The sequence below is a fragment of the Cucumis sativus genome, chromosome 1 (assembly GCF_000004075.3).
Source record: "Cucumis sativus cultivar 9930 chromosome 1, Cucumber_9930_V3, whole genome shotgun sequence".
In the NCBI taxonomy this organism is placed as follows: domain Eukaryota; kingdom Viridiplantae; phylum Streptophyta; class Magnoliopsida; order Cucurbitales; family Cucurbitaceae; genus Cucumis; species Cucumis sativus.
The window spans coordinates 1,694,310-1,720,725 of NC_026655.2; the positions used below are offsets into that span (position 1 = coordinate 1,694,310).

The 26,416-nt window shown below is 34.1% G+C and overlaps 4 protein-coding genes and 1 long non-coding RNA gene across 11 annotated transcripts; 3 read left to right on the plus strand and 2 right to left on the minus strand.

Annotated features, from left to right (window-relative positions):
- Positions 1–43: 43 nt before the first annotated feature.
- On the minus strand, positions 44–11,586 carry LOC101216553. 6 transcript variants are annotated; one of them, XM_031888697.1, is made up of 11 exons: positions 11,446–11,585; positions 10,668–10,770; positions 8,595–9,920; positions 5,159–6,934; positions 3,503–4,597; positions 3,322–3,378; positions 2,518–2,622; positions 2,249–2,338; positions 1,287–1,397; positions 640–1,209; positions 44–434 (listed from the first exon to the last, which is right to left on the minus strand). In XM_031888697.1, the coding sequence occupies exons 2-10, from the start codon at positions 10,722–10,724 to the stop codon at positions 670–672; spliced, it is 5,157 nt and encodes a 1,718-aa protein (XP_031744557.1). In that variant the 5' UTR covers positions 10,725–10,770; positions 11,446–11,585; the 3' UTR covers positions 44–434; positions 640–669. The 6 variants fall into 6 exon arrangements, with proteins under 6 accessions (XP_031744557.1, XP_031744565.1, XP_011660268.1 ...); XM_031888705.1 differs by having other exon boundaries at positions 11,410–11,461; XM_011661966.2 differs by lacking the exon at positions 3,322–3,378.
- A 1,935-nt stretch (positions 11,587–13,521) lies between these two features.
- On the plus strand, positions 13,522–17,829 carry LOC101205085 (heparanase-like protein 1). Of its 2 annotated transcripts, XM_031889546.1 has the most exons (11): positions 13,567–13,817; positions 13,918–14,014; positions 14,689–14,967; positions 15,066–15,102; positions 15,237–15,420; positions 15,789–15,937; positions 16,020–16,253; positions 16,336–16,525; positions 16,628–16,753; positions 16,850–16,949; positions 17,119–17,829. In XM_031889546.1, exons 3-11 carry the CDS (start codon positions 14,758–14,760, stop codon positions 17,509–17,511), a joined length of 1,623 nt encoding a protein of 540 aa, XP_031745406.1. In that variant the 5' UTR covers positions 13,567–13,817; positions 13,918–14,014; positions 14,689–14,757; the 3' UTR covers positions 17,512–17,829. The 2 variants fall into 2 exon arrangements, with proteins under 2 accessions (XP_011660285.1, XP_031745406.1); XM_011661983.2 differs by having other exon boundaries at positions 13,522–14,014.
- Positions 17,830–20,112: 2,283 nt separating this feature from the next.
- On the minus strand, positions 20,113–21,633 carry LOC116401744. Its single transcript, XR_004214088.1, has 3 exons — positions 21,199–21,633; positions 20,809–20,960; positions 20,113–20,723 (listed from the first exon to the last, which is right to left on the minus strand). It is a non-coding gene; the product is annotated as an uncharacterized LOC116401744 (long non-coding RNA).
- Positions 21,634–23,054: 1,421 nt separating this feature from the next.
- LOC101217023 (putative F-box protein At1g32420) lies at positions 23,055–24,714 on the plus strand. Its single transcript, XM_011662037.2, has one exon. The coding sequence runs from the start codon at positions 23,240–23,242 to the stop codon at positions 24,440–24,442; it is 1,203 nt and encodes a 400-aa protein (XP_011660339.1). The 5' UTR covers positions 23,055–23,239; the 3' UTR covers positions 24,443–24,714.
- Positions 24,715–25,750: 1,036 nt separating this feature from the next.
- LOC105436356 (LYR motif-containing protein 4) lies at positions 25,751–26,315 on the plus strand. Its single transcript, XM_011661987.2, has one exon. The coding sequence runs from the start codon at positions 25,839–25,841 to the stop codon at positions 26,109–26,111; it is 273 nt and encodes a 90-aa protein (XP_011660289.1). The 5' UTR covers positions 25,751–25,838; the 3' UTR covers positions 26,112–26,315.
- Positions 26,316–26,416: the final 101 nt, after the last annotated feature.

Below are 26,416 nucleotides of genomic sequence, written 5' to 3' on the forward strand. Positions count from 1 at the left end.
TAGAACTTCAATTTTTTTGACAAAAATGTTTCATGTTCAGTAATTTTACAGACAAGTGAATTATTAGCATATATAAAAACACTAATTCAATGTACACGACAAACAAGTGTCATCAAAGCACAACTCAACTAGCATTCAATTGAGCTGCTCATCATGAGATTTGTTGTCCGAATCCCTCAATTCCAATTGTACTATAACAAGATCCAAACAAGTGCTTTTTCAGCATATGATCTGATGTTCAAAGTAAATTAAAGAAAATAATACAAACATTTTTTTCTTTTCATGTCGAGTAGTAAAGCTGGAAAACTTATTTCTTCGTATTAATGATGGCCTATAAACTTTTGAATTTGTTGGTATAATTAACTGTCTTCAAAGTTGTTGTAATCTGTTAGCTGTTCCTTGATTACATTCACATCATGGCTTGAAAGCAAAGGCTGAAACAAATATAAGATCTGAGATTAGACATCAATGGACAGTATAAGGTTATTAATCTTTGATTTTTTGAAAAGTACTTCTAAATTTTAGCTGATTTTTTTGTATACTTTAACAAAGAAAATTTTGTTTTTGGAAACAAACTTGATATATAATGTAGCTGAAAATTATGTACAAATTTGTGGTTAAGATTAATTAATCACAAACCAAGTAAATCCCACATAAAGCCTTCTCAATTTATCCATCAACAGCAGTGGAAATGTCAGCTGAAAAGAACTGCTCTGCTCTATCAAGAAAACTGCTAGGGAATCTATAATGCAACATCACAGATGCAACTTCCATTGCTGGTTGATTGTGCTTCAAAGTTATTTCATCAGATGCTTTAGCTGATCTGTTATCTCTTTGGTTTCTTGTTTTGTTATTCCTATTGCTATTTCCTGAGGAAACTCCTCCAGGTCTTCCTAAGGAAGTTCTTGTGATTCTGCTGACATTGCGGGTGGCTCTAATGATACCGTCTGTTTGAGGTTTTCTAGACTCGAAACCATTTGGGTTAGACTCATTAGATTCCTCGTTCTCTTGTGTTGAAGTCGATGGTAAAGCTGGTACTAGTAGATTATTTTTGCAGGATCTCAATAATGAAAGCAGCATATCTATACTTAGCTCTTGTTGAACAACGGACTTATTTTGTTCACACCCATAACAGGCAGCAACCAAGGTACTAGCCAACACTGGCATCAATTCAGGGTCGCTGAAGAACACAAACGGCAAGTCGCACACCTAAGCACATAAATATCATGCGTCATTTTCATCAAAATGTGAAACTCGGGTTGGGATCTGTATGGTAGTGTACTAACCTTGTGGAGTATGGTTGGACTCTTTCCCCAGCGAAGGACTTCTTGATTCCCAGGATGGAACAAAGCAAAATGCCCAAGAATCGATAGAGATTCGAGAAGCAGAAGACCTATCTGAGGATGAGATCAAGCAGGTTTGAAAGCTTAAAACTAAACAGTAACACAAAATGGTGCAAATAAATTTAATAGGGATAAAATATTAAGGCAAAGTATAAAATTGACTTCAATGAATATATATAAATATATGAGCCATGAACATAGACTGTGGCTACTAATCACCAGACCATATTTCTTAAGTGATTCTCTAGACTAGAGTTTTTCCTAGTTCCTTCCACTATCGTGGGTAACTGCATGTCTCCAGAAAGAAAAGTACGGATAATTTTGGACAAGCTTAGCAGAAAAGGAGGTTTGCTCCAAATGAATTTCCTGGATCTGTGCTTCCATTTCAAACACCACATCCTGTCGGCCAGGGGAGTATTTCTTTTGCCTTTACACAAAGCCATTCTTGTTAAACGTTGGAGATTTTCATTGGAAATTATAGCTTTGAGGGGAAATACTTGCTAGAAGCTCCTGCACATATATTCCCAAGTACAGCGTGAAGTTGGACGAGTGGTTGAGTTCAACTGTTAGAATTTTGTTCTAGGAGGATATAAACTGCTACAAGCTTCCTTACTGTTGGAATTCCTAATAGTGCACAGAATTGTCAAGTCCAATGACTTCTTTGTTAACCAATGTCAGTTTGAGCAACACCACTAATGGGTTGACTCTTAACATCGTATCATTGAAACGTACAACTATGACTAGACGTTCACTTTTGTAGTCAAATATTCAATTAGTCCGTGCAAAAATTATGGGCCAATTTCTGTTTCAAGACTCAAGTGTGCTAGTACGTATGGAAAAAGCATGTTTCCTACACTTAAACAGTAGTTAACGCTTGCATGTAAAATATAGCAAATATAAATTACCGGATCGCTGGGAGCTGCCCACTTGCTTGAGCAGTGCGAGAGAAGGAAACTCATTAAATGGAAAAACTCCATTTTCAGGTCTGGTCTAGCCTGAAAGAAGATAAGCAACTCCTAGTCAGCTTGGAGTTAGAGATCTAGTAGTTAATATCTCTTTCCATGAAGATTTAATTCATATCTAAGAATCAAATTCTAGAATCCACTTTCGAACTAAGTTTGAGAGATTGAAAATAGACATAGACAAAGTTCCACTTGAAATAATGCCAACTTACTAGCACTCGCTGCATAAATTTAAGATCCAAGAAGGCTAGATTATTTAACACCTTCAGCACACCAGTAGCAACATCTTCAAAGTTAGACGGAAGGATATATGAGGCCTGAAACATAATAAAGGTATTTCAAAATTGAAAACATGAACGAGCAGCTACTAAAACTTTCCAAATATAGATCCTTCATGTGATTAAGACAATAACTGACATAGCATATAAAATGGAGAAACCAAAAAAAACTTATAAATTGTTTAGGAAAGGAAAAAAAGAGAGAGAAAGCGCTTTTTTTTTTTTTTTTTTTTTAAGAATGATGAATGAAATATCCAAAAAGTAATACAAGGAAAGACCCAAATGGGAGAAAACCAAATTACATACAAAAGCAAACCCCAAAAAAGAGAAAGATACACTAGAGGAGATCAAGGGAAAAAGTAACAGATGTACAAGATAATCAATAAAAGATTAATCAAATACACACTGGAACCAAAAACAAAGTGTCACAAAGATCCTTGATGAAGGCACGACAATAATGTTAAAAGGAACACTTCAAGAAGCCCAATTTTGATGAATGGGAACAATCTGTACATATATCAATCTGTTTTGCTAAAACAGTAGTCTATCAGGAAAAGTTGCACTGAAGGTGCTTAGATTAAGCTATATCTAAAAAATGGATTTTAAACATATATGACAGAAATCAATCAATAATGCTAAACATCAAACCAAGAAAATTATAAAAGTTAATAATATTAAACACCAAACTGAAAATAATAAATTTCATAATGATTATGTTACAATATTCACGATAATCACCAAAAAGAGAATGAGGCAACATGAGCATGAAGAAACCATGGCTTTCAGTCTGCATGGCTGGAAGAAATTGAACACTAAAATTTCTAAAAATAGAAACATCGGTCAACATGTACATTACGTGTTAAAGCCATACAAATTAGTTCAGAGATATAAATATGATGCATGTGACAATTTAACTTACCTGTTCGGATGATAATCTATTGTTTGCTTGCAACAATACAGCTGTTAGTAAAGACAGGAGACCAACAATTCCAGTATCAGATATAGCAGATAATAGATACGCTATTGGTGGTTTCATCTTCGTAACATTTTTTATCCCTTCGTCAGATACAACATCCACATGTTGTTTTTGATCCCCTTGGGATACATAAGGTTTCAAGACAATTTCACCATCTTGTGGTTCATCCTGAATATCGATCTGGATAAGATTAACACCATTTGCCTCAATAAAGCAATCAGTCTGCGGCTCCCTCTGACCACCATCAATGGGTATCATCCCAGTCTTTATCTTCTGCTCACATGACTCATCCAGTTGATCTACGGTCATTTTTGGATTTTGTAAGATTTTACCCCCATTTAACCCAGATTCTAAAGGTATACCATCCTCAGTGAAACCTGTTCTAGGAAAATCTCTAGACATGGTAGAAATAGCAATTCCACTTTCAACCCCCGTCAAATTTTCACTAAATGGTAATACACAATTAATGGTACTATCAGTTCCAGGTCTTGATGTTAAAACCACCAAAAGACGTATACTTAAAAGAATCGAAGAAGGAAATGGAGACCCTTCCACCTGAGGTCTGTCATAAAGTGCAAAAAGATCCCGAAGCCGTTGAATAACCTGGTAGGCAACCAATAGTTCTAGCAAACCATCCCACATTTGGAGTTGTGGCCCTTCTGGGTTTATATGACCAATTATCGTTGTGATAGTCCACAAAGACCCATCCAGTACTTCAGAGCTCGACTCAAAATTTTCAATAGACGTTCTACTTGATTGAACCCCATTACCAGGGGCATTAATAGAAGCTGCAATCTTAATGTAGTTCTCAAGGGCTGTTGATAGCATTGGGATGATTGGTGGCAAGAGATTCTGTGCAAGAAAGTAACTTCTGTTTGCTGATGCAGATAATACTACCCTAAGCAATTTTAATAGGTGTATCATCACTTGACAGGCTTCTGGTTTAGATGTGTGAGAAGCAGGAAGGGCAGAAGCAATAAAATCAAGTAAGCCAGCTTGACGAGAAGCTTGCAGCTCAAGTTCCCTGCCATCCAAGTACTAAAAAACAATAACTGTCAAATAAAACATCTAACAGCATACAAATAAAAAAGACAAGAAATATTTTTCATTTTAGAGAGAAACAAGTTCTATCTTAGAGACGTGCTATGAAACAATGCAACATCACAAACCTCAGATGGATGAATATGAGTTATGCATGAAAAGTTACAAGCTGTGAAACCAATGATAAATCACTATACGTACTGACGAAAATAAATACAACAATCAACTAAGATTGCAAATACTACATCTCATAGTTTCACATTAAATTACTTTAATACATACACTGATACTCCAAATGCTCAGCTTAAGCACCATGATCTTTTCTTCCTAATGAATAATTAGGAGAGCATGATGAATATGATAAAATTCACTTCCTAAAAGATATACCCTATAAACAAGTAGAAAAATGGACAAAATGCAGGAACGGAGAATTCACAATTCAACTTTTTACCTTCAAAATACAATTTAATAATATATAGACACAAGCAATAAATTGGGACATGTTTCTTTTAAAAATCCACGGCACCCACAAAATAGAATATTTGTGTTTGATAATACCTTGATCATTTCAGCAATTATCAGCCCCAAACTTGCAGCTCCTTCTTTTCTTGCTTGGCGAAGTTTCTGAAGTTCTTGAAGCCACCTACCTATTTTTGCCCTCGCAGTTCCAATGGATGTTCTATATCCAATGCTAACATTTTCAGCTCCATTAGTGGTCTCAACAAATTCGTACTTCAGAGCCATAAGCCTCTGTCGAATTCTTTTGATCCTTCGTTTCATGTGTTGTTGCAATGTTGTCTTACCCATTGCAAGACCAGAACCCAAGTCAGAGCTACTGGGCCCCTGCTCATCAACATTGTTATTAGTTGCCGATCTACTTGGACCATCCTTATGCATATATCGTCGCAGCAAGGGTGAAGATTGGTCCCTAAAATCCATAGAAGCCCTCTCCCGTATTTGCTCCAAATAAAACTTTCGTCGCTGTTCACTTTCACTAAGTCGCTCAGCCAATTTCTGGGCCATGAGTTCAGCTTCTTCTTGTTGGGCTCTTGCTCTTTCCTCTTTCCTTCGTAGCTGTTCCATGGCCCTCGCCTCCCTCGCTGCACTAGATGCTTTCCGCTCTTCTTCCCTTCGAACATGAGCCTCTTCCTTTTTCCTCTGTGTTTCAGCAAGGCGCTGCAATTTTTCAGCTTCGATCAATTTCTTCCGTTCTAACACTGCTTCTTCTCTAGCCATGTCTTCCTTTTGTTTAATTTTCATTACCTGAAGCTTTTCAGCTCTCCTCAACTCAGAACCATGAAGCTTCTGCCGCAGCATAATCTTTTTATTTTCTTCATTTAAGGAGGTGATGAAACGAACCTCATTCACCTTACTACTTTCATCACCAGCTCTCTTCACAACTTGAGCTAGGAAAGCTTCATGTCGAGATTCACTGCGCTGGTGGCGAGCATACATTCCCTCCCTTAATTTCATAGTGCGAACAGCCTGCCATTCATTAACACGATTTAATTTCTCTGAAGTACGCTGCAGTTTCTGAACCCTTTCATTCTCTAGTTCACATCTAATTTTCATTGCACGAGCATGCTTTTCTTCTGCCTCCCTTTTTACATCTAAAGAAGTTTTCTTCTTCTTGTCTGGGGACATTAGTTTATCATGCAGCACTCGTACACGCTCAGCACTTTTCTTGCTCATGCCTGGCAAATGTGAAACTCGAGAACTAATACGTATGGATGATGAAAGTATGTCTTCCCAGTTCCTCTTTTCTTTCCATGCATCCATGGATTTTCGAGCACCCATATTCCTCTTCTCTTTTTCCTTGTCTTTTTCAGAAACAGTTGCTTGTCTTTTGGAATGTTCTACAGGTTTCTGAGTTTTCTCACATGTGCCTTCTGCTAGAGCCCTTTCTCTTCTAGAAACTAACCTTTCTACATCAGATTCAAGTTGCTCTCGCTTAAATTTTACAGCTAGAGGTGGCTTTGATGAATTTATAGAAGAGGAATTCTGTGGTCGTGAACGTATATTTTGCGCAACATTAACCTTATCAGAACCAAGAGACTCAGTATTCTTTTCTTTTCCACTAAGGCTCCCAGGAGTGAGATCTACACCTTTATTTCCTGCCGCTTTTGATGCTGAATCTGGAGCATCATGCACTACACAATTTATTGTAGAAGTTTTCTTCATTTGATCCATACACTGAGGACTTAGACACTCATTCCCGGGAAGTTTTTTGCTTGCTTCAAGCATGTTGGCTCTCTCTTGCCGAATTTTCTTAAATGCCTCAAGTGATGACGATAAAATCTCTGCTTTATGAGGAGAATTTGTCATCCGCCGAACCTGCATTATTAATGCATAAGCGGGTTTTAAATTCTAGAGAAAGATTAATTAATAAACTCAACAATGAAAAGGTCAATTCTGTCATGCAAACAGATTGTGATAATATATCACGTACAAGAGAAGGTCAAATATATTCCAATCTTCCTTATGAACTCTACGTGCTAAATTAGAATTCAAGAAACAAGAACCATCCAAATATTCTGCAACAATACCACTGTGTACTAAACTAAACATTACAATAATAAGGGCAAATAGCATGTGGTTGTAAATACTGCAACCACAAATATTTAATCTCAAAAAATCAAAGGAACGGAGAGGATAAGGTTCCTTGCCTCAAAACCATTCATAGATAAATTCTCTAGTGCCTCCAACTGACTTAAACTGAAAAGCAGTATATGATAGGCAATTCATCACCCTAGTTCTCTAGTTATGACTAGAATCTCTTAATTGCAAACATTATAGTTTTAAATAACCTTGTTAGCAAGTAACAAGAAACTCATCAAGGGTTTGCTCACTGCCACTAAAGTATGTTGGTTAGTAGAGAAAATAAAGGGCATCGCTTGATCCTCTTCATTAATGCCTCAGAGATGATTTTACCAAGCTACTAAATAATCTAATTTCTTCTTGATTTCTTAAGGCAGACACAAAGAAAGGTCCTGTGCATAGTGGAATCACTAATGACTTTCCTAGGAATTCATACAACACACCAAGTAAAAGTAGCTTAATGGCGTCCCACCCAATTATCTTTAGCCCACAACAAAAAGCCACCAAAGTTTGAGACTTCACTCCCCTCCTGTTGCAAACCATTTTCATAGTCCGTTCGAGAGAGAAAGGCCTCTACAACTATCCTCTCACTTGTAACGAAAGGGTACATCCAAATCCATCTAAGAAAGGCATATGGCTTTGAAAGGAAACAAAAAGGGGCAAGGAAAAGGAAAGTGCCTAACACCTCCATCTCTTTACCACTTGTAGCCAAATTACAATCTTCATAAATGGGAACCACATTCATGAATTTTTTAAAACTAGTGATCTAAGGGAGAGTAACAGTGTTGAAACCTTCTGTTCGGCACACATAGGTTTAGTGTTCTAGCTCCAACTAATTCACTTCCTACCATGGTTCATTTTGAACTCTATATCTCCCTTAAGACCAAGCTAAAACTAGGAATCTAAAATCTCCCCATATATACAAAATCCAAGGCTCGATTCTATTTAAGATTTCTTGCTTCCTCACACAAAGATTGCTAAGGGTATTTAAACTCTAATCACACAAAGCAGACCAAAGACAATTATTTTGAGAGCAGTATGTTCCTTCTTTTTCTTTTGTGTTCCAAAGTCTTTCAGGATCTCCTGGTTCATTAAGGAGGGAAAAGAGGCAAGGTTTGAAGACCACAAACATAAAATGAACAGAAGAGTCCTACAGTCAGGCATCCAGAAAACTAGTTGCTTAAAAGCATAGGAGTCAATATAAGACATATTTTCTAAGTTCTTTACAGCAAAAGCATCATTACAATCAAACAATTCATAATAGAAAACTAGTTATTAGAACTAGAAGCATAGGATTTACTGTATGATCTACTTTGTTGCAAAAAGAGAAGCTATAGGCACCACATCAGAGAATCTAAAAGTTGCTTGGCAGAAAAATAGACGTACTCGAGCTCACCTCCCAAGAGAGAGCATGTGGCCTACAATGGTCACTCTTCATAGTGATTGGCATCCCATCAATAGACTGAGAAGACAACTTCTTTACCTCTTCAAACTCCTCCACCCTAGTATTTAGCTCTTTAAAGTCAGATGCAGCCTCTTCAAGAACAAGAATGGCTTCTTTCATCTGTTCCAAGTCACATTCCAGTTCACAAAGGAGATAAAGTTCATCTACAGCTCGATTAAGATTCTCAAAAAGGAAGCACCAGAGCCGCTGCCTAAACCTTTCTTTACTCTCACCTGTCGCACCTTCACTGGGGGCACTCACAACTTGCACATTATGAGTTCCACTCCCTTGTTCAATTTGAGTTTCTTCAACCGAATCAGAGCAACCCCCTGAATTTTCATGTCCACTAGTTTTAGTTGAAACTGACTCAGCATTCTGAACAGGCAATGACAAGCTAGAAATCTCAGGCTCACCAGCTGCTTCATGGAGCACTGGATTTTCGACCTCATGTACCTTGATAGCCTTCTGGACTTTTGCCTCAGTTCCAGCTTCTTCACAAAAGAGAAAATCAAAATTTGAACTGTGATTATCTACAGGTTTGGTGTTTTCATTTCTCGTATCCTTGAAATTTGAACCATCAATAACAGAACAGACTGTTGCTTCACTATTACTTATTACTTTCAAATCTTCTATAAATTCCCTATTAATATCTTGATGGCTAACTTGGCATGAATTGATCTCATTAGTTGACAAAAGAGTCTGATCAGAGGCCTCCTCGTCTCTGACTGATGCTGCCACCAATGTGCTCACTTGGGTATCTACGGATGAAGATACGAGTGAAGCCAAGTCATGCTTAACCTCATTTTTTTCAGAGACACCTAGATCAACCTCTCCAATATTACCAAACTTTATTTCAACTCCATTAGCACTGTTATTCAATACCAAACTATCATCCTCTAGATCACCCCATTTGATTTTTTGGACCACTCCAGGCATATCCCTATGGGAGACTTTCTCACATTCTTCATTTCCAGCATTAGAATCTGCAATGTGCAAAACAGATGACTTGGGGAATTCAGTGTCTTGTCTGACCATACATTTATCAGGGGAATGTGAACCTTCATCATCTCCAATTGATGTAGCAACACAATTCTCAGTATTACTTTGGGTATATACTGCATAGCTTCCTCCTGTTGGAGGATGAGACTTTGAGTTTGACCTGTCATTTTGGGGATTTTTATTCACAAGATTTGTCCTGCACATAGAATCAGACGAATTTTTTCCCGAAAATCCTCCAACCCAACTCTGTAGGGAAAACTTAGAACTGCTCCTGTGCTTCTGGGAAACAAAGTAGACAAATTAATAAAATGTTAGCTTCGCTGCCACAAACATATGATATGATTCGAGTATTACGAGGAACCTCGTAATGTAAAATAGATAAGAACTAACCCAATAGTTAGAGTTGGAGGAAACTGAACATTTATGAAAAAGAATTGGCTGACAAGAATGGTATTAACGTTATATCATATGATGCAGTGCATGTAACTCAGATTTCTACAAAAGTGAACAAAGAAATGCTTTGCATAACATTTACAGCACCTCAAGAAGGAAAGAAGGCCCAACACATATCAAAGTCTATTTGGACTCGTATGCCGGTAAAATTTCTAAAGCACCTACATTACAAACAAATAACTATGTCGCTCAAGCTTTCATCTAATAACAGAACATAATCTTTAGATGCAATAAAAGAACCCATTTCCAAGAATCCGAGTCTGATGACCTCAAATTCATGACTAATCACTGAAACAAAGAAAGTAGCTACCAATATTTTCCACACTGGCAAACACAATTTAGAAGAGAAGAAACTCTCGCACCTATGCGGAAGAAAAATGAAAAGTAGCTCAAAGTTTCAAATAGAATAAATCGGTGGCCTTTGGGAACCTTATTGGGATGCCAATAATTGTTCATTCATTTTCAGCGTTCCCAACAATAATAGTAAGAAACGTTCGTCTCCCCTCGACCCACTTCCCAACGTCAGAAAAGGAAGAAGAAAAAAAATAACTTGGCCGATGATAGAGTTGGCACCTTTTTCACTTCGAACCATCCTGATCCCTGATCATCCACTCCACTGCTGTTCTCCATCTCCAATTGATCAAAACTCCGATGTCATTTTTCAAACAATGCAAAGCTAAAAGAAACAGTAAATCAAGAACATTCAGTAATACCCAAATCCTCTTAGTCGTAAAACCAAAGCTAACCTTCCTAATTCTACAGCATCCCAAATCATTAAAAATATTTGGAAATTAGTTGAATTGATCACATCTATGAACGACCGGCGGGAGAAAACACAAAAAGACTGCTCCTCAAGACAATCAAATAATACAAAAAGTGGGTCCAATTATTCATAGGAAAACAGAGCTCTGAATGATCGAAATTCCATTTAGCCTGAAGAACAATGCAACGAATAAAAAACCAGTTGCAAAACGTAGATGGCAGTGGGAGTGGCAGTGGCAGGTGGGCAAGGTTTTTCTAGGGCTTTATTTTTACATATAATAGACACACCAGTACATAAACAATAAAGGAGGGAAAAGTAGGTGAGAAATTTGTAAATTATATGACAGAGAAGACGAAGAAGACGAAGAAGACGAAGAATTGAAGGGTTGGGATGAAAATGATCAAACGATTGTTCATTAATTGATTTTCAACACAGAGGGATTCATTTCTACAGTGTACTTCAATCAAATTTCCTTAAAATTGAAAACAATGACCACAGTTTTTCACCATAAAAAAAAAAAAAAAAAAAAGGCGATCAGTGTTTGATTATTACATTGAATATTGAATGTAAAGGAGAAGACAATCATACTCGTAAGTAGCAGAGCTCCGCCGTGCCGGAACCGCCGTTCATTGCCAACGCAATGCAACAATATAAACCCTTTTTATATTTTCCATTTTTTTTATGTTATGGATTAGATATTTCTTTGTGCTTGTTTTTAATTTCCTTCGGTTTTGCTTTCCGATAAAATTTTTGACGTTTTTTAGGAGAAATAAGCGATAGATTGAAAATTGATTTGTTGAAAATTTTTGGAATGAGTTTGTTTTTCTCCTCATTTCTTAATTGTTGTTTTTATTGTTTTCATCATATTAGAAAATTAATCAAACATTTTTAACAAATTTGTCCTTTATAATTACAATAATTTATAATAAAAAATTATCAAATATATTAAATTTATCATAATTTTTAAATTCCATCCATAATATTTTACAATTGTTTCTATATTTGATAAATAAAAATTTTAATTTATTTTGTTATTTTTAAAATATCTCTCTTATATTTTTTATATCTTTACTTTGGAAAAATTAACTTTTTTTAAAAAAATGTAATTGTATGATTGATCTAATTAATTATTGAGGTTTGCATGTTAGGTTTCAAACTAGTGAATTAGTATTTAATGAATTAGAAAACCTAACCTAAAAAAAAATGTAAACAAATTCAAGTGGTTAGTTTAGACATTTGCATTTTTCTTCGTACCATTTATTTAAATATTTACACTTTCTAAATTTATAATTTGATATTGTAAAAGTAGGTGGGTTAACCTAATTGCACATTACGCATATTGATTGGATGAATTTGATTTAGTCTCGAGCAAATTATTACACCTTTGAGAATACACAAACTTTGAGAGTACGAGTACTGACTTACCTATGTGCTTGTATCGGTTTCTCTTAGTTGTTTTTCATCGGTTTAAGTTTATAAACTCTACATTCATCGTTTATCATAATTAATTTAATATAAATCTACAAAAACAATTTTTAATTTAAGAAAAGTCACATGCTTTAACTTAAAAAACAAATCAAAACAAAAAACCGGTTGTAGTTTTCAAATAATTTAGGATCTGTTTGATAACCATCTCGTTTTATGATTTTTAAAATAAATTTTATTTTGTTTCCATTTCCTACCATGACTTTAATATATATATTAAATAAATTGGTTAAACTCTTAACCAAATTTCAAAAAAGAATAAAATTTTTAAAGTTAATTTTTAAATTTTGGTTTGATTTTTTAAACCGTTACTAAAACATAGATAACAAAGAAAAAAAAGTTTGGGGTGAAAATAATGTTTACATGCTTATTTGTAACAAGTTTGGGGTGAAAATAATGTTTACATGTTTATTTGTTAAAAACAAAAAGACTATCGAACACGTCTTTAACGTTTATATATTTCATTTTAGTAAAAAAACATCAATTTACACTCTCAACTACAAGGGTTGTATCGATTTAAATCATAAACTAATAATCATATAGATTTCACAAATGTACCAATTTAAACTACGAATCTACGCGATTGTATCAACTTGTTCTATTTAGATACACTTGTGAAAATCAATGATTTAAATTGATATAATTACGAAAATAGATGATTTAAATTGATAAAACTATTACGTTTGTAAATACATAAGAAAAATTAAAAGTTATATTTAACAATGATCGGTTTGAGGGCCTAAAAAAATGTCAAGAATCAACTAATTACTCCATAACTAACCAATCATAAACAACAAATAGTTCATATTTGAAAAGAAAGGTAATAGAGATGGGGATTAAATTTCAATATTTATTAGTGGCATTATTTGTTTAACAATACTTTACATTCAATCTAATATATAAATCAAGGAGAGTCATCTAAATTTGATTGAAACAATCTATTGTATTTTAATTTTGACCCATTTAGTCAAATCAAATATACTTGATCACCCAAATCTCTATCAAACATTTCTCTTTCTCAATAAAGATGGATTAAAAAGACTATAGAGACAAGTTTAATTAACAATAATGTAATTAATTAGTGAAAATGAACCATAATCCCACTGGCGGGAATGAACTCTTTCTTTACCTCTTCAATCAAAATCAAAACTTTGAACAAATTAAATACATAGTGGAGAAAGTTTGAAGTGAATTTGCTTTTTTTCAAAAAGGAAAGTGGTGGCATGAGGAAGAAAGTATCTGGGTTAAAGCATCCACCTTGTTAACTAATAAAGTTTCCAATTACAAAGCTGATTCCATCGCCTAATCCATCATTAATAGTCTTAAACACTCTCTCTCTTCCTCCATTCAAGCCGCCCCTTCATTTCATCCCAGCTGGAGCCGACGATTTTGGTGAGTGTAACTGTTTGAATCATCAAACCCACATCGTTGATTCTCCATTATTGAGTGTACCGAGCATCCGTCGGTGTATGGAAGTAAGATTTTTAGCCAAAAGGACAAACTTGAGAAAAGCGTATTTCATCCACCATAGCTTTCACTCTATTTCCTTACTGTAATTTGTTGCAATTCAAAAAGGAAGTCGCTGGAAGGGGATGGAAAGAACTGGGGGTTTTACTGAAAAAGTACTGGCATCGAAGTTGCTTTGAAAGTTCAGCTGGTTTATCTTTTCATGGTATGGCTTATGGAAATTGATGCTTGTTTTTTTCTGGGTTTGATCTGATTTGGTTGATTTGCATCTGGGTTGCCTTGAATTTATTATCTTACAGCTTCTTTGTGTATGAGAGCGAGGAATTCGTGCTTTAGCTTTGCATATGGGTCTATAATGATTCGGTTCTTGGTTGTACTTTTAGTTGGGGATGCTCCTATTTTCTTGAATATTAAGCATGTGTTTTCTGATTTTTTTTATAAGAAACAAACAACTAACTAATACCAAATCTACGCACGACGGAAGAATTCAATAACAACTACAAATTTCATGTTGATCTTCTTGAATTTAAATTCCGAAAAAAAAGGAAAATTTTGGTCGGCTTGGATATGGAAGGCTAATACCTGCTCTATCTAAAGTATTGAACCTTCTGGCTACAATCTTCGTTTCACTTAGCTTTAGCTATTTGGCGCAGCTTCAGTTAAATCAAGTTATTCTCAGGCCACTGTAAGTTATTGTCAATATAAATAGTCGAACAATGTTTAACATAGTCAGGTGGAGACACCAAACAACAGATCTCGTTCTTCCATCATTCAAGAAACATATTCATTAAGAAAGTCATGTCGTCTTTGGATCTTTCATTTCAGATGTTAAGCATTTTTCTATCTATTCTCACCCTTTTCTTCCTCCTTGTGGTCCAGGGCATGTGAAGTTGTGAACTGCGTGATTCCACGTGAGTTGGTGTTTGAGACTGCTTATTGCACTTACCAATGGACTTCAGTATCTCCCTGTTTCTTGTTTTCGTTTCTCTACCAGCTATCTTGGCTCAGGGGGCGACACATGCTAGTATCATAGTAGATGGAGCTGCGGTAGTTGCTGAAACTGATGATAACTATATCTGTGCCACCATTGATTGGTGGCCTCATGACAAGTGTAATTACAATCGTTGTCCATGGGGGTATTCTTCTGCAGTAAATTTGGTGAGAATTTGATACTCTGCGTCTTCAATGTTTGAATAAAGGATTTGGTCACTTATTCTCTGTGATTGATTCAAGTTCTATTTGTTTCCTTCTCTCAGAACTTGTCTCATCCTCTCCTCATCAAGGCTATACAAGGTATTCTTTTTTGTACTGTGAATCTTGATGTTTTTATCCATTTAACTATACTAAGTGTAACAAAATCTTTTCTTATAAGAATCCTCTTAACTGCAATACTTACTCTGATATTGTGGTGGGTTCACTTGTGAAAGCTTTTGAGCATTTGAGGATAAGAATTGGTGGTTCTCTACAAGATCAAGTGTTGTATGACGTAGGAAATTTAAAGACACCTTGCCATTTATTTCAAAAGGTGAGTTGGGGGCTGTTTGGTTTTTCCAAGGGGTGTTTGCACATGAGTAGATGGGATGATCTAAACCAATTATTCAAGACCACAGGGTAAGACGTTTGTTTCTTTTCTTTCTTGGTTTGCATTTGTATCTTGTTTGTCTTTCATTATATGTTTGAAGCGTAGGCATATTATGGTGACAGAATTACTACCATTCAATGTTAGTGTAGATCTTGTTTTTACTATTTCAGAAAGGCCTCCCTTAGTGAGGGTTGATGAAGCTTGGTCATTATAGTGCAAGTACAACCTGATATTTTCTTATTAAAAAGTAGCCATAAAAAGTTAAATCCTTTAGTTCTCTAATTCCTTTATGTTCTCGATCTTTATCAAGGATTATGCTTGTTAGTTGTTATAAAAGGAAATATTAGATTGGAGCATTACTACACGTCTTATCACGGAACAAATCTTTCATTTTCAGGGCCATAGTAACCTTTGGCTTGAATGCACTACATGGAAGACACCAGATTCAGAGAGATAAATGGGGTGGAGAGTGGGACTCTACTAATGCTCGGGATTTTATGAATTACACCGTATCAAAGGGATATGTGGTAGATTCATGGGAATTTGGTAAAATACTCTAAAAGTTACCATCCAGTAGGAGCATTTGGCCTGTGGCTTCAGCTGAAATTTCATGTCCTTAAAATTTCAGGTAATGAATTGAGTGGACATGGTGTTGGTGCAAGTGTTGACGTTGCAACGTATGCAAAAGATGTGATCAAACTAAGAGAAATCATCAATGATTTGTACAAGAATTCCAACTCAAAACCTTCACTCGTAGCACCAGGAGGATTCTTTGAACCGGAGTGGTATGCTAAGCTTCTTCAAGTTTCAGGATCTAATGTTGTGAATGTCGTCACACATCATATTTACAATCTTGGGGCTGGTAAGTTAATGCAATGTCCAAAAGACAAATGGATCAATTTGGTTGTCTGTTCAATTGTTCATTGTCGTTCTTTTCGTATCAGGCATTGATCCTCATCTTACAAACAACATCCTGGATCCACATTACTTAAGCAGGGTATCGGAAGTCTTCAATAGGCTAGACCAAACCATTCAAGTTCATGGTCCATGGGCGTCTGCATGGGTTGGAGAGTCTGGCGGGGCCTATAACAGCGGTGGTCGCCATGTATCCAACACATTCATTAATAGCTTTTGGTAATCTTCATTCCCATAAACATGTAGTTCTGGCCTTATCTTACTTGTTTTGAATTGGGTGTAATGTCACGGAATCGTTTGTATGTTACATGTAAACTTTAGGTACTTAGATCAGCTGGGATTGGCATCCAAGTACAATACCAAAGTGTATTGTAGGCAGACATTAATTGGGGGTCACTATGGTCTACTCAACACATCCACACTTGTGCCAAATCCAGATTTTTACAGGCAATAATTTTACAAATTTAGCAATATTAACTCCTTTAGTCAAATTTTTATCCCTTTGTGAATCTTATCTTTAGATCTGTTTAATTTTCTGAACAGTGCTCTTCTGTGGCATCAACTAATGGGGAAAATTGTTCTTCCTATCGGTACTGATGCTTCATCGTATTTACGATCTTACGCTCATTGTTCAAAAGGAAATGTAAGTACTCTTTTCATTCACTTTGAAGGCATTTTTTAGAACTAGCTTTAAATGGGCTTAAATCATCAATTCAAATATACTCCCTATTGAAGTTGTTCCAACATAATCTTGGACACGTTATCCATAATGAAGATAGTAGCTTACTTTGATTGTTGTATTCTGTTTGTAGACTGGTGTGACTGTACTTCTGATCAATTTGAGCAACCAGACACAATTCTCAATCCATGTCCAAAACAGCAAAAATATGTTCCTGGATGTCCAGGAAAATGGGGTTAGGAGAGAAAAATCCTTCCTCAAAGGCATGAAGAAGACTGTAGCATGGATTGGCAACAAGGTCTCTGATGCAACAGTTTCAAGAGAAGAATACCACTTGACTCCAAAAGATGGCTACCTACAAAGCCAAACCATGGTTCTAAATGGAACTCCATTGGAGCTCACAGCTGATGGAGACATTCCAAATTTAAATCCTATCCTCCGAGACGTCAACACGCCGATCCATATGGATCCATTGTCCATTGCTTTTGTAGTATTCCCCAACTTTGACGCACCGGCTTGCTCGTGATTACAAATGTTACTTTCCTCATGCTTTTGCAGCGCAACTGTAAAGTTTATTGAAGCTGCATAACTTATGAATAATTGTTTAATATCATCAACAAGTTATTGTTTCCGTAAGGATTCATTGGAAAGATGTATGTATGATAAGGCGTGGTCAACAAAGCTGTGAAGAAACAAAAATGTTGCTTTATGGTGACGAACATAAATGCTACCAAATGGTGTTGTATTTAATTGTCTTTGCAATTCTTTTATTGGAGAAGCTAAAGAAATCTGTCAATTCTGGGTTACTTTTATAAATATTAGGCCAATGATCCAAAAAAAAAAATTGTAACCTGAATTGAAAAGTTGGTGAGTGTTCTGATTGTCATATGATTATTTTTTTTGTCAACTATTCGATTAAAAACTGCGCTCAATGATTCACTGATCGTATGATATTTTATTATCATCTAATCTTTATTTGATATTGCTTGCTTCGCGAGCTAATGATACATATTTCTATTTGATTACTATATGATATTAATTACCAATTATAACCATTATAATTAACGGATTTTATTTTCACATGGTATGTCCTTTCATCACTGTTGATGCCCTCATTATTAGATATAAGAGAAACATTTGACAGAATAAAAATTGTAAACGAATCCTAGTTCTTAACAATGGGTCTCATCCCCTTCATTACTATATTATATATAGGAGTTTTTTCAAAAATGGAAAAAATTATACTCGAAAAAATTATACGTGAAGTTTGTCCTCTAAGCTCCTCTGGATTCTCATGGTCCCTCTATATTATTATTATCATTATTATTATTATTATTATTGACTAAACAGTCATCTTTGGGTAAGAACTTCTAGGAATATGAACCTTCACTAAGATTCCGTTTCCCAATCGGATGTTTTGATCATCGACCCTAAACAATATCGATGGAGACATCTTTACTCCCTACCTGGTGTCTTCAAGAGTGATGGGGCTTATGATATATACTCTAGACATTGAAACTGAAAAAATTGAATCAAGTGTTGTCTTGTAGGTTGTAAATTCCACACGGATGTCTATACAACAACTTAATGGTACGGATTATGCAATTTTTTTATATAAAATACGAAAGTCAAGTGTGGAGGATGCAGGAGAAAAAACTCATGGATTAGAGATTTTGTTATTATTGATGAATACCGCCTATATTTTGGCCGAATAACTCTCATGAAAGCCTACGAAAATGGTGAGATATTGTTCATGATCATACCAAGATTTTTTTGTTTGTATAATCCTTCCACCGGGAGGAAGAAGATCCTAACGCTAAAGAGTAAAGAAAAGTTAATTCTAGGCATTTATCAAATAGAATTCAATTTTGACTCTCTTCCAAACATTTTGGAAGCTGATGATGATGATGAGAGTCTAATTATGAGAAGGAGATCAAGCAGAAGCTGGAGACCGATGGAAAGCGTACTCATGAAAAGCAGAAGCATACTCTTGAGAAAGTTAATATTATATTGAGAAGATCATCATTCTTATTATTATTATTTTTTATTTTTCTTTTTGTGCGTTTGGGAAGATTGTGGTCTTTTTTTTCTTTCCTTTTTAAGATTATGATTGTGATTTAGATTATTTAATGCTTTTAAGGATAATTTTGATTTTTTTTTCTTTTATCCGTTTATAGTATGCATCGTAGTCTATTTTCAAGTTCTTTTTGTTATTGTCAAAATTCTTAAAACCAAAATATTAATGAAAAATATCAAATCAACATTAGTTTTCATTTATTTTTAATAAAATCAACGTTTTGATTTAAATTAAAGATTGATAAAAAGATTTTGTTTTTCTTTTCAACTATTAGTCGGTAATAACTACTTTTTAATATAGAAAATGTGGAAAATTAAACATGCATCAAAATTCTACAACCCTAAACTAAACTGAGTTAGGGTTAAGTAAGTTTTTACATTCGTAATCTCCACATGAAATCGAACTAACTGAACTACCAATAATAGAGTTAACCTAGCTACTATCTTTCGAACTAAAAACCGAGTTGTTAGACTTGGCATGTTGTCAATCCAATTATTACGAGAGCCTAAATACTATAAGAGTTCAATTTCTCAATGAGAGTCCAATGAGTTGTAAGACTCATTTTTGCAAGTAAATGACATGCAACTGATCCATAGTCGAATAACACACAACCCATTAACTTAGTGGGCTCCTTATGTCAACTTCTCAAGTTAAAGTTAGTGTGATTATCAAACAAAATGTTGTATTTTTTCAATAACTTTAGTTAAATATAGTGTTCCAATCATTATTTTATTTCATAATTTTAAAGTGTCAAATTATGTTAGTAGCTTTCTAATATCTTACCGTAGTTAATACAAATATTGAGTGAAAAATCAAATTAGAGTTGAGTGTGTGATATTTTAAATTTGTGTCTAAAAGAATTAATCAAATTTTCAAATTTGTGTCAAATGATCAATATCAACAATTTTGTATTGGTTTTGTCATTGAAATCATTACATTAATTTTGGTCTCTGTCTACATTTTTTTATGACAATGTAAAAAAATGAGGGCAAAGATACGATGTGCCTACCTAATTTCAAGCACATAATCGTTTTTTTATGACAAAATAAATATACGAAACAAAGTTATGTGGAGCAATTTTATTCTAATTTATGTATTGTTTTTCGACATAATTTATGCGGCTAAAAATCCCACTTTCTAAAAATTATTTTTATTTTTTTACCACGGTTACTACAAAAATCCAAATTTCCCCTCCCTAATTAAAACCCACGTTTTCCCACTTTTATTTTCACTTAAACAAATAAAACCTAGGGTTGAAAAAACCCGAATCGACTCGGTTCGGTTTGGATTGGGTTGAGTGTTACAACAATAATATTGTCGAATCGAACCGATTGGGTTGGAGGTTAACTGGTTAGGTTAAAATTGAAATAACTCAGTCCGTCTTCTCTTCTACCTTCTCCATTTCTTCGTCTCTATGTTCTCCACTTGCCTTTTGTTGAAATTACCAAAAATAGGACAAAGTTTTGAGGCTCAAAGAGTTTTGGGATGGTTTTTGAAAAGGCAGAGTTTTAGGACAAATAATACGAACATGGTTCAAACGATGACGACGTGGCTTCAAACGGCAGAATACGAACATGGTTCAGGATATTTTTTGCAGGCTCAATGATCAGATGGGGTTCACCATTATGAACCATCGATGCACCAGAGCCTAACTTCTCTTCCTGCGTTCCATTAACACGCAGATTAACACCCACACATTGAAGATTAGAAATACAAATGTCTTGAGAATTCTTATAAATACTCTACCTTCTGCGTTTGATCGCTCTCTCCACTTTGCTCATCCATTTGAGGACTGGAAGCTCTCTCAGGACTTCTGGTGTCAACTTCGGTAAAACACTCTCTTCTGATTTTCCCATTGAGAGCAAATCTTTGTTTAGGAGCACAGATAACATTTCATCCTGTAATAATAAGTATATTTAAATTTATATCTCAGAAACACAAACACTGCAACAGAAGCTAAACTGAAATTCAAAATATATTTGTTGAAAAATTAGACACTGAAACATGCAAGCATATGCTCTTTCCTCTTACTCTGACCAATTGCCTTAATAGTTGTTTGATCTGTTTCAGTTTGAGTTGTATTGCCCATGTCGTCATTTTGATCAGATGGATAATCAATCTAGGAATTCAACTCACCTTTTACTTCAACCTCCAAAGATACATGGCCTTGAGGTCTCGTTCCTTTTGAGGAGACTTCAATACATGTTGTTGAGTTCATATCACTCTCAGAACTTGCATTTCTTCTGCCACATGCTTCTAGATAAGAAACGTGTTCTACCTATCCATTGACATAAAATGTAATTTCATACCAATGACTTTATGACCAGAATGCATAAAATATAATAAATGAACAAAACCAAGAAAAGGAATGTATTCTACCATTTTTTTCTTCACATTTTTTTTAAAGTTGTGAAGGTAACGAAATAACATAAGCGAGTCAAGAAAACACCGTCCAAGTGACATGTATAAACACGTTGGAGTAATTACAAAAAAGAAAGCAGAAAATAAAATAGAGTTGCAAATGATGACATCCGTAAAAATATTTCGATATAAAAATATCAAGAATACCGACGAAGCTACACAATACAAGAAACTTTTAGCAAAACTCTCGAATAATAGGTTCACTAAGAGCCCTTATATAGACAACATCATTGGTCTTTTTGCAGGGTGGAAAATGGGCCATTTTGGTGAATCTATCTACAAGTATTATGACATTATCATTCTATCTTTGTGTCTTAGGTAGCCCAGTATAAAATCTACTTATAAATAATATTCCCATATAGACATAGGAATTGGCAAAGGTTGTATAGTCCAGCATTGGTGCTAGACCCTTTAGCTGTTTGGCATATAGGGCAACTCTTCACAAAATTATTTGTCTTTTCGTAATTGTGGCCAATAATTTCTAGAGGAAAGTATTTCAAGAGTCTTGTCTTGCCCGAAGTGACCAATTAGTCCTCCGGAGTGTGCTTCCTTTAGTAGGGCTTCTCTTAGGGACGTATGGGCTATGCACAATTTTTCTCATTTGAAAAGAAATCAATCAACTATGTGAAACTCTCCGACTTCAAGGTGATGTGTGCATTTGTACAACATTTTGTTGAAGTGAGCATCATCTTCATATAGGTCTGGGAGATGTTTGAATGATATCACCTTAAATGATAATATAGAAAGTAAGGAGTGTTTTCTACTTAGTGCATCAACTACTTTGTATGTCTTTTCCACTTTGTGATTGATAACAAAATCCTATTTTTGTAGAAAGGAGATCCATCTAGCGTGCATCTTTGTAGGGATTGATCAATTGGTTCTGATTCAAACCTGTTTGCTGACTTTAGTTTTGGTAAATCATTTTTTATTTTAATACATTTAATTCGATCATTATTTTTTGCTTAATGCTACGTTTTTTTTTTCTTCTCATTTATAGCAAAATTGAACCTCCTACCTTCATATACTTCATAAATTGGTCATCTCCACTATCATTGCCGATTGTATATTTTATGTTCTACTAACACACTTTCCACGAAAAATTCTAATATATATATATGATATACCTATGTATATTACATAAATCACAACTTTTTCCAATAATTTTATTTTAAAAAATAATGTAAAACATATGGTAAAATAAAAAATATTGATAAAAATAGAGTAATGAAGTCGTGGAACAAATGAAAATAGGGTATTCAATATCCTAATTCTTATCCATTTCCATTACCATCATCCCTTCCACTTAGAAGAAAATGAAAATTAAGATATATTAAATATCCTAATTATTTAAAAAAATATATATATATATATATATATATTAAATATTCTAATTATGGATAAAGAAATTTGTTAATAAGAAAATAATCAAAATTTAATAGAAAACGTGAATTTAATAAGAAAATTTGGAAATTGGAGATTAAGATATTTTAATATATGTTTAAAGAAAAAATAAAAAATAATATGTTTTTTAATAAGGAAATAATAAAATTGAAATTGAAAATATGGGATTAATTTAATAAGGAAAGATAGTTGTAGGGATATTCTATTTAAATTGTAGAAAAAAAATAATGATAAATATAATATAATTTAGAAATAAAGAAATTCTAATTAAGCGATAATCCGAAGGTTGAGGTATTTAAATACCATTGTGCCGAAAAACAAAGAAAGAAATCCTAATTTCATTCGAAAGAAAGCCATGGAGATTACGGATTGGGTTAGTGGGCTTCCATCCGATATTGGTAAGACAATCTTCTCCAAACTTCTTGTTTCCAATTTACCAGCTTGTAGAGTTGTATGTAAAGCTTGGAATGAGTTGATTTTAGATCATGCTTCCTCAGCTTCTAAATTCCTTACAAATGATTTCATTCTATTTACCTGTGATGTACTCCATCCCTTCCCCTGTCCTGATAATCATACCAATCCCAACATGCATTGTTTACGTTTTGATAATTTAGATTTGGATTTGGATTTGGATTTAGAATTGGAAGTGAATAAATCCTCCAGCTTTGAGGCCGGCGTCGTTTACAAACTCATTAATTCTTGCAATGGCCTCCTGCTTATCTACAAACTCCCTCTTTGTTTCCCCGGCGAATTCCTTTTGCGTGTCGGCATATTTAATCCAATGACCAATGAGTTCTTCCAAGTTCCTCATGATGAGATTGTTGAGTACCATTATGGGTTTGGTTTCATCCCTGCCACAAAGCAGTACAAATTATTTAGAGTCAACTTCCCGCTTAATGTACGGCCGGAAGAACCCAATTCTGTTTCTCACTTGGATGTTTTGACGTTTGGTAGAAGTGAAATCATCGACCCTAAACAATCCCAATGGAGACGTCTTTACTCCCTACCTGGTGGCGTCGAGAATCATGGTGCTCATGTGAATGGAGTTATCTATTGGTTGGGAGAAGGAAAAGAACAAAATGAGTATGTGGTGTATACTCTCGACGTTGAAACTGAAAAAATTCAATTAAGTGCTGTCTTGGAAGTTGTCAATCCCATGTGGATGTCTATACAACAATTTAATGGTACTGTTTATGCAGTTTTTCATATGGAAGAAGCAACTCAAGTGTGGAGGATGCAGGAGAAAAACTCATGGATTAGAGATTTTGTTATTGATGATTGCAACCTTACTCTCGTGAAAGCCTATGAAAATGGTGAGATGTTGTGTATGGTCAAACCAACCGTTTTTTGGTTGTATAATCCTTCAACCGGGAGTAAGAAGGTTCTATCACTCAGGAATGAGAAAAAGATATTTTTAGGCATTTGTCACCTAGAATTGAATTTTGGCTCTCTTCTAAACATTTTGGCCGGTGATGAGAGTGTTGATGAAGTTCTAATTAAGAGAAACAAAGCAAAGAGAAGCAGAAGCAAAGCAAAGAGAAGCAGAAGCCATGGATGAATAATATACAGCAATGTGGAGTGATGAGAAGTGCTTGAATTTGGTAAGGTAAATCTTTTTTAACTAAACTATGTTGACAACTTATATAAGTAGACGATCAAGATAGTCTAGAGCACGGCGATGAAACATCAGGATCCCAAAATCAATGTTATTGAGAAAGAGGGATAGTGTGAGTGATTAGGAGTTATTTTCTATGAGTTAATTCTCATTCTTTCAGTATCCATTTATTTATATATGGGACAATTTTAAAAATAATAAAATAAATTAAAATATTTACGGGCCATAGAAAAATTTTAAATTCTATAACGGATAATTTTCTATTATTATAGTATATCAATTACTATTCATTATAGAATTTGTTGCATTTTGTAAATATTTTATAAAATCTACTATTTTAAAAAAAAAATTCTTAAATTAATGTAATTTAGTTATTAAAAAATATTTTAATGTACATATGTTATTATTAATAATTTAAAAAATACACCATATATTTAATAATTAAAAAATTGAATTATAAATTTTCATTAGTTACAAATAAATAAAAAATAAAATACATAACTCATAAAAGATTGAAATTTCAGTATGGTTTGATTTTAAAGATAAAAATTTATAACTATTTAATTATTTAAAAATATCCATCAAATTTCTCATATTCTAAGAAAGAAGACGATATCAAATTTTAAATTTAAATTTTAACAAAAACTTTAAAAAGAAAGGTCTTGGAGAGAAAAAAAAGCAAAATAATCAAATTTAATTTAATTTTTTACCAAATAACTAAATTGGAGAGAGAAACTTTGTCTTCTAAAAATTATTAAAAACTACAATATTATAACAAATATTTTTAAAAGTAAAATAAATCTCTAAATATTTATTTCATTTACAATATTTAAATTAAACCTTATAGCTTATTTTCTAATATTTAATTTCTAAATTATATTACATTTATCCATCTAGATTATATTTATCATTATTTCTTTTTGTTTCCTAATACACTTGACACGATTAATTACCCTACTAGAAGGTAGATATTATTCTTTTATCTCATAGAATAATCAAACAGTTCACTTAAGAAAACTCATTATTAGAATTAGAAGCATATATATTTAGTTGAAAAAGAAGAAATATATGCACATTATTGCCTATTCACATACCATCAAACAAATAATTTTTTTTAATGAAATAAAATTTTTAATTAAAGTTAAATACTATTTAGTTTATATAATAGAACAAAATTAAATTTTATTTCATATGATTTAATTTAGCCTTCGTAAGTATAATAATCGACAATATATTGTTTTCTATTAATTTATTATTGTTATTGTTGTGATGCCAAAGAAAGTCTTCGTCAAATCCCTAAACTTTCTTTCACTAAACTATTCTATCGATTTCTTCGAAAATGGCGTCCCCAACGAGATCGGAGGCCCTTTCGCTTCTTCGCTCTCTGATCCGTACAGCCCGTCACTTCTCCGATTACAACATCAGAGAGTACGCCAAACGACGCGCGGTCGATGGCTTCCGCCATAACCGAAACCTTTCCGATCCTCCATCCATTTCTTCCGCCTATGCCGATGGCAAGGCTCAGCTTGAAGTTGCTAAAAGACAGTCCGCCGTTTACTCCCTCTATGGGCCGAAGGTAAAGAGCATCATGGAGGCTCATCGCATAAACTGAATACGGAAGCTCTTTTTCCTTAATTTATTGTAATTCTAATTCTATTGTGATAGATTTCGTGAGTAAGGGTTTATTTCTGCTTCACGGATCATACCTTTTCTACTAAGAATTTAATAAATCGTTTGAGTAATTAATCCTTGACTGTGGGATGAAATATGAAATATTTGGTGATGATGAAAACATGATTACACTGATCTTCTCATTCGTTTTGATTTGTTGATATGATCTCCTTTCCAATTTTTTTTTTTTTTTTTGTATGGATAAAATCCATTGGAACAACAGATTTTAGTCTTGAAAACTTGTTC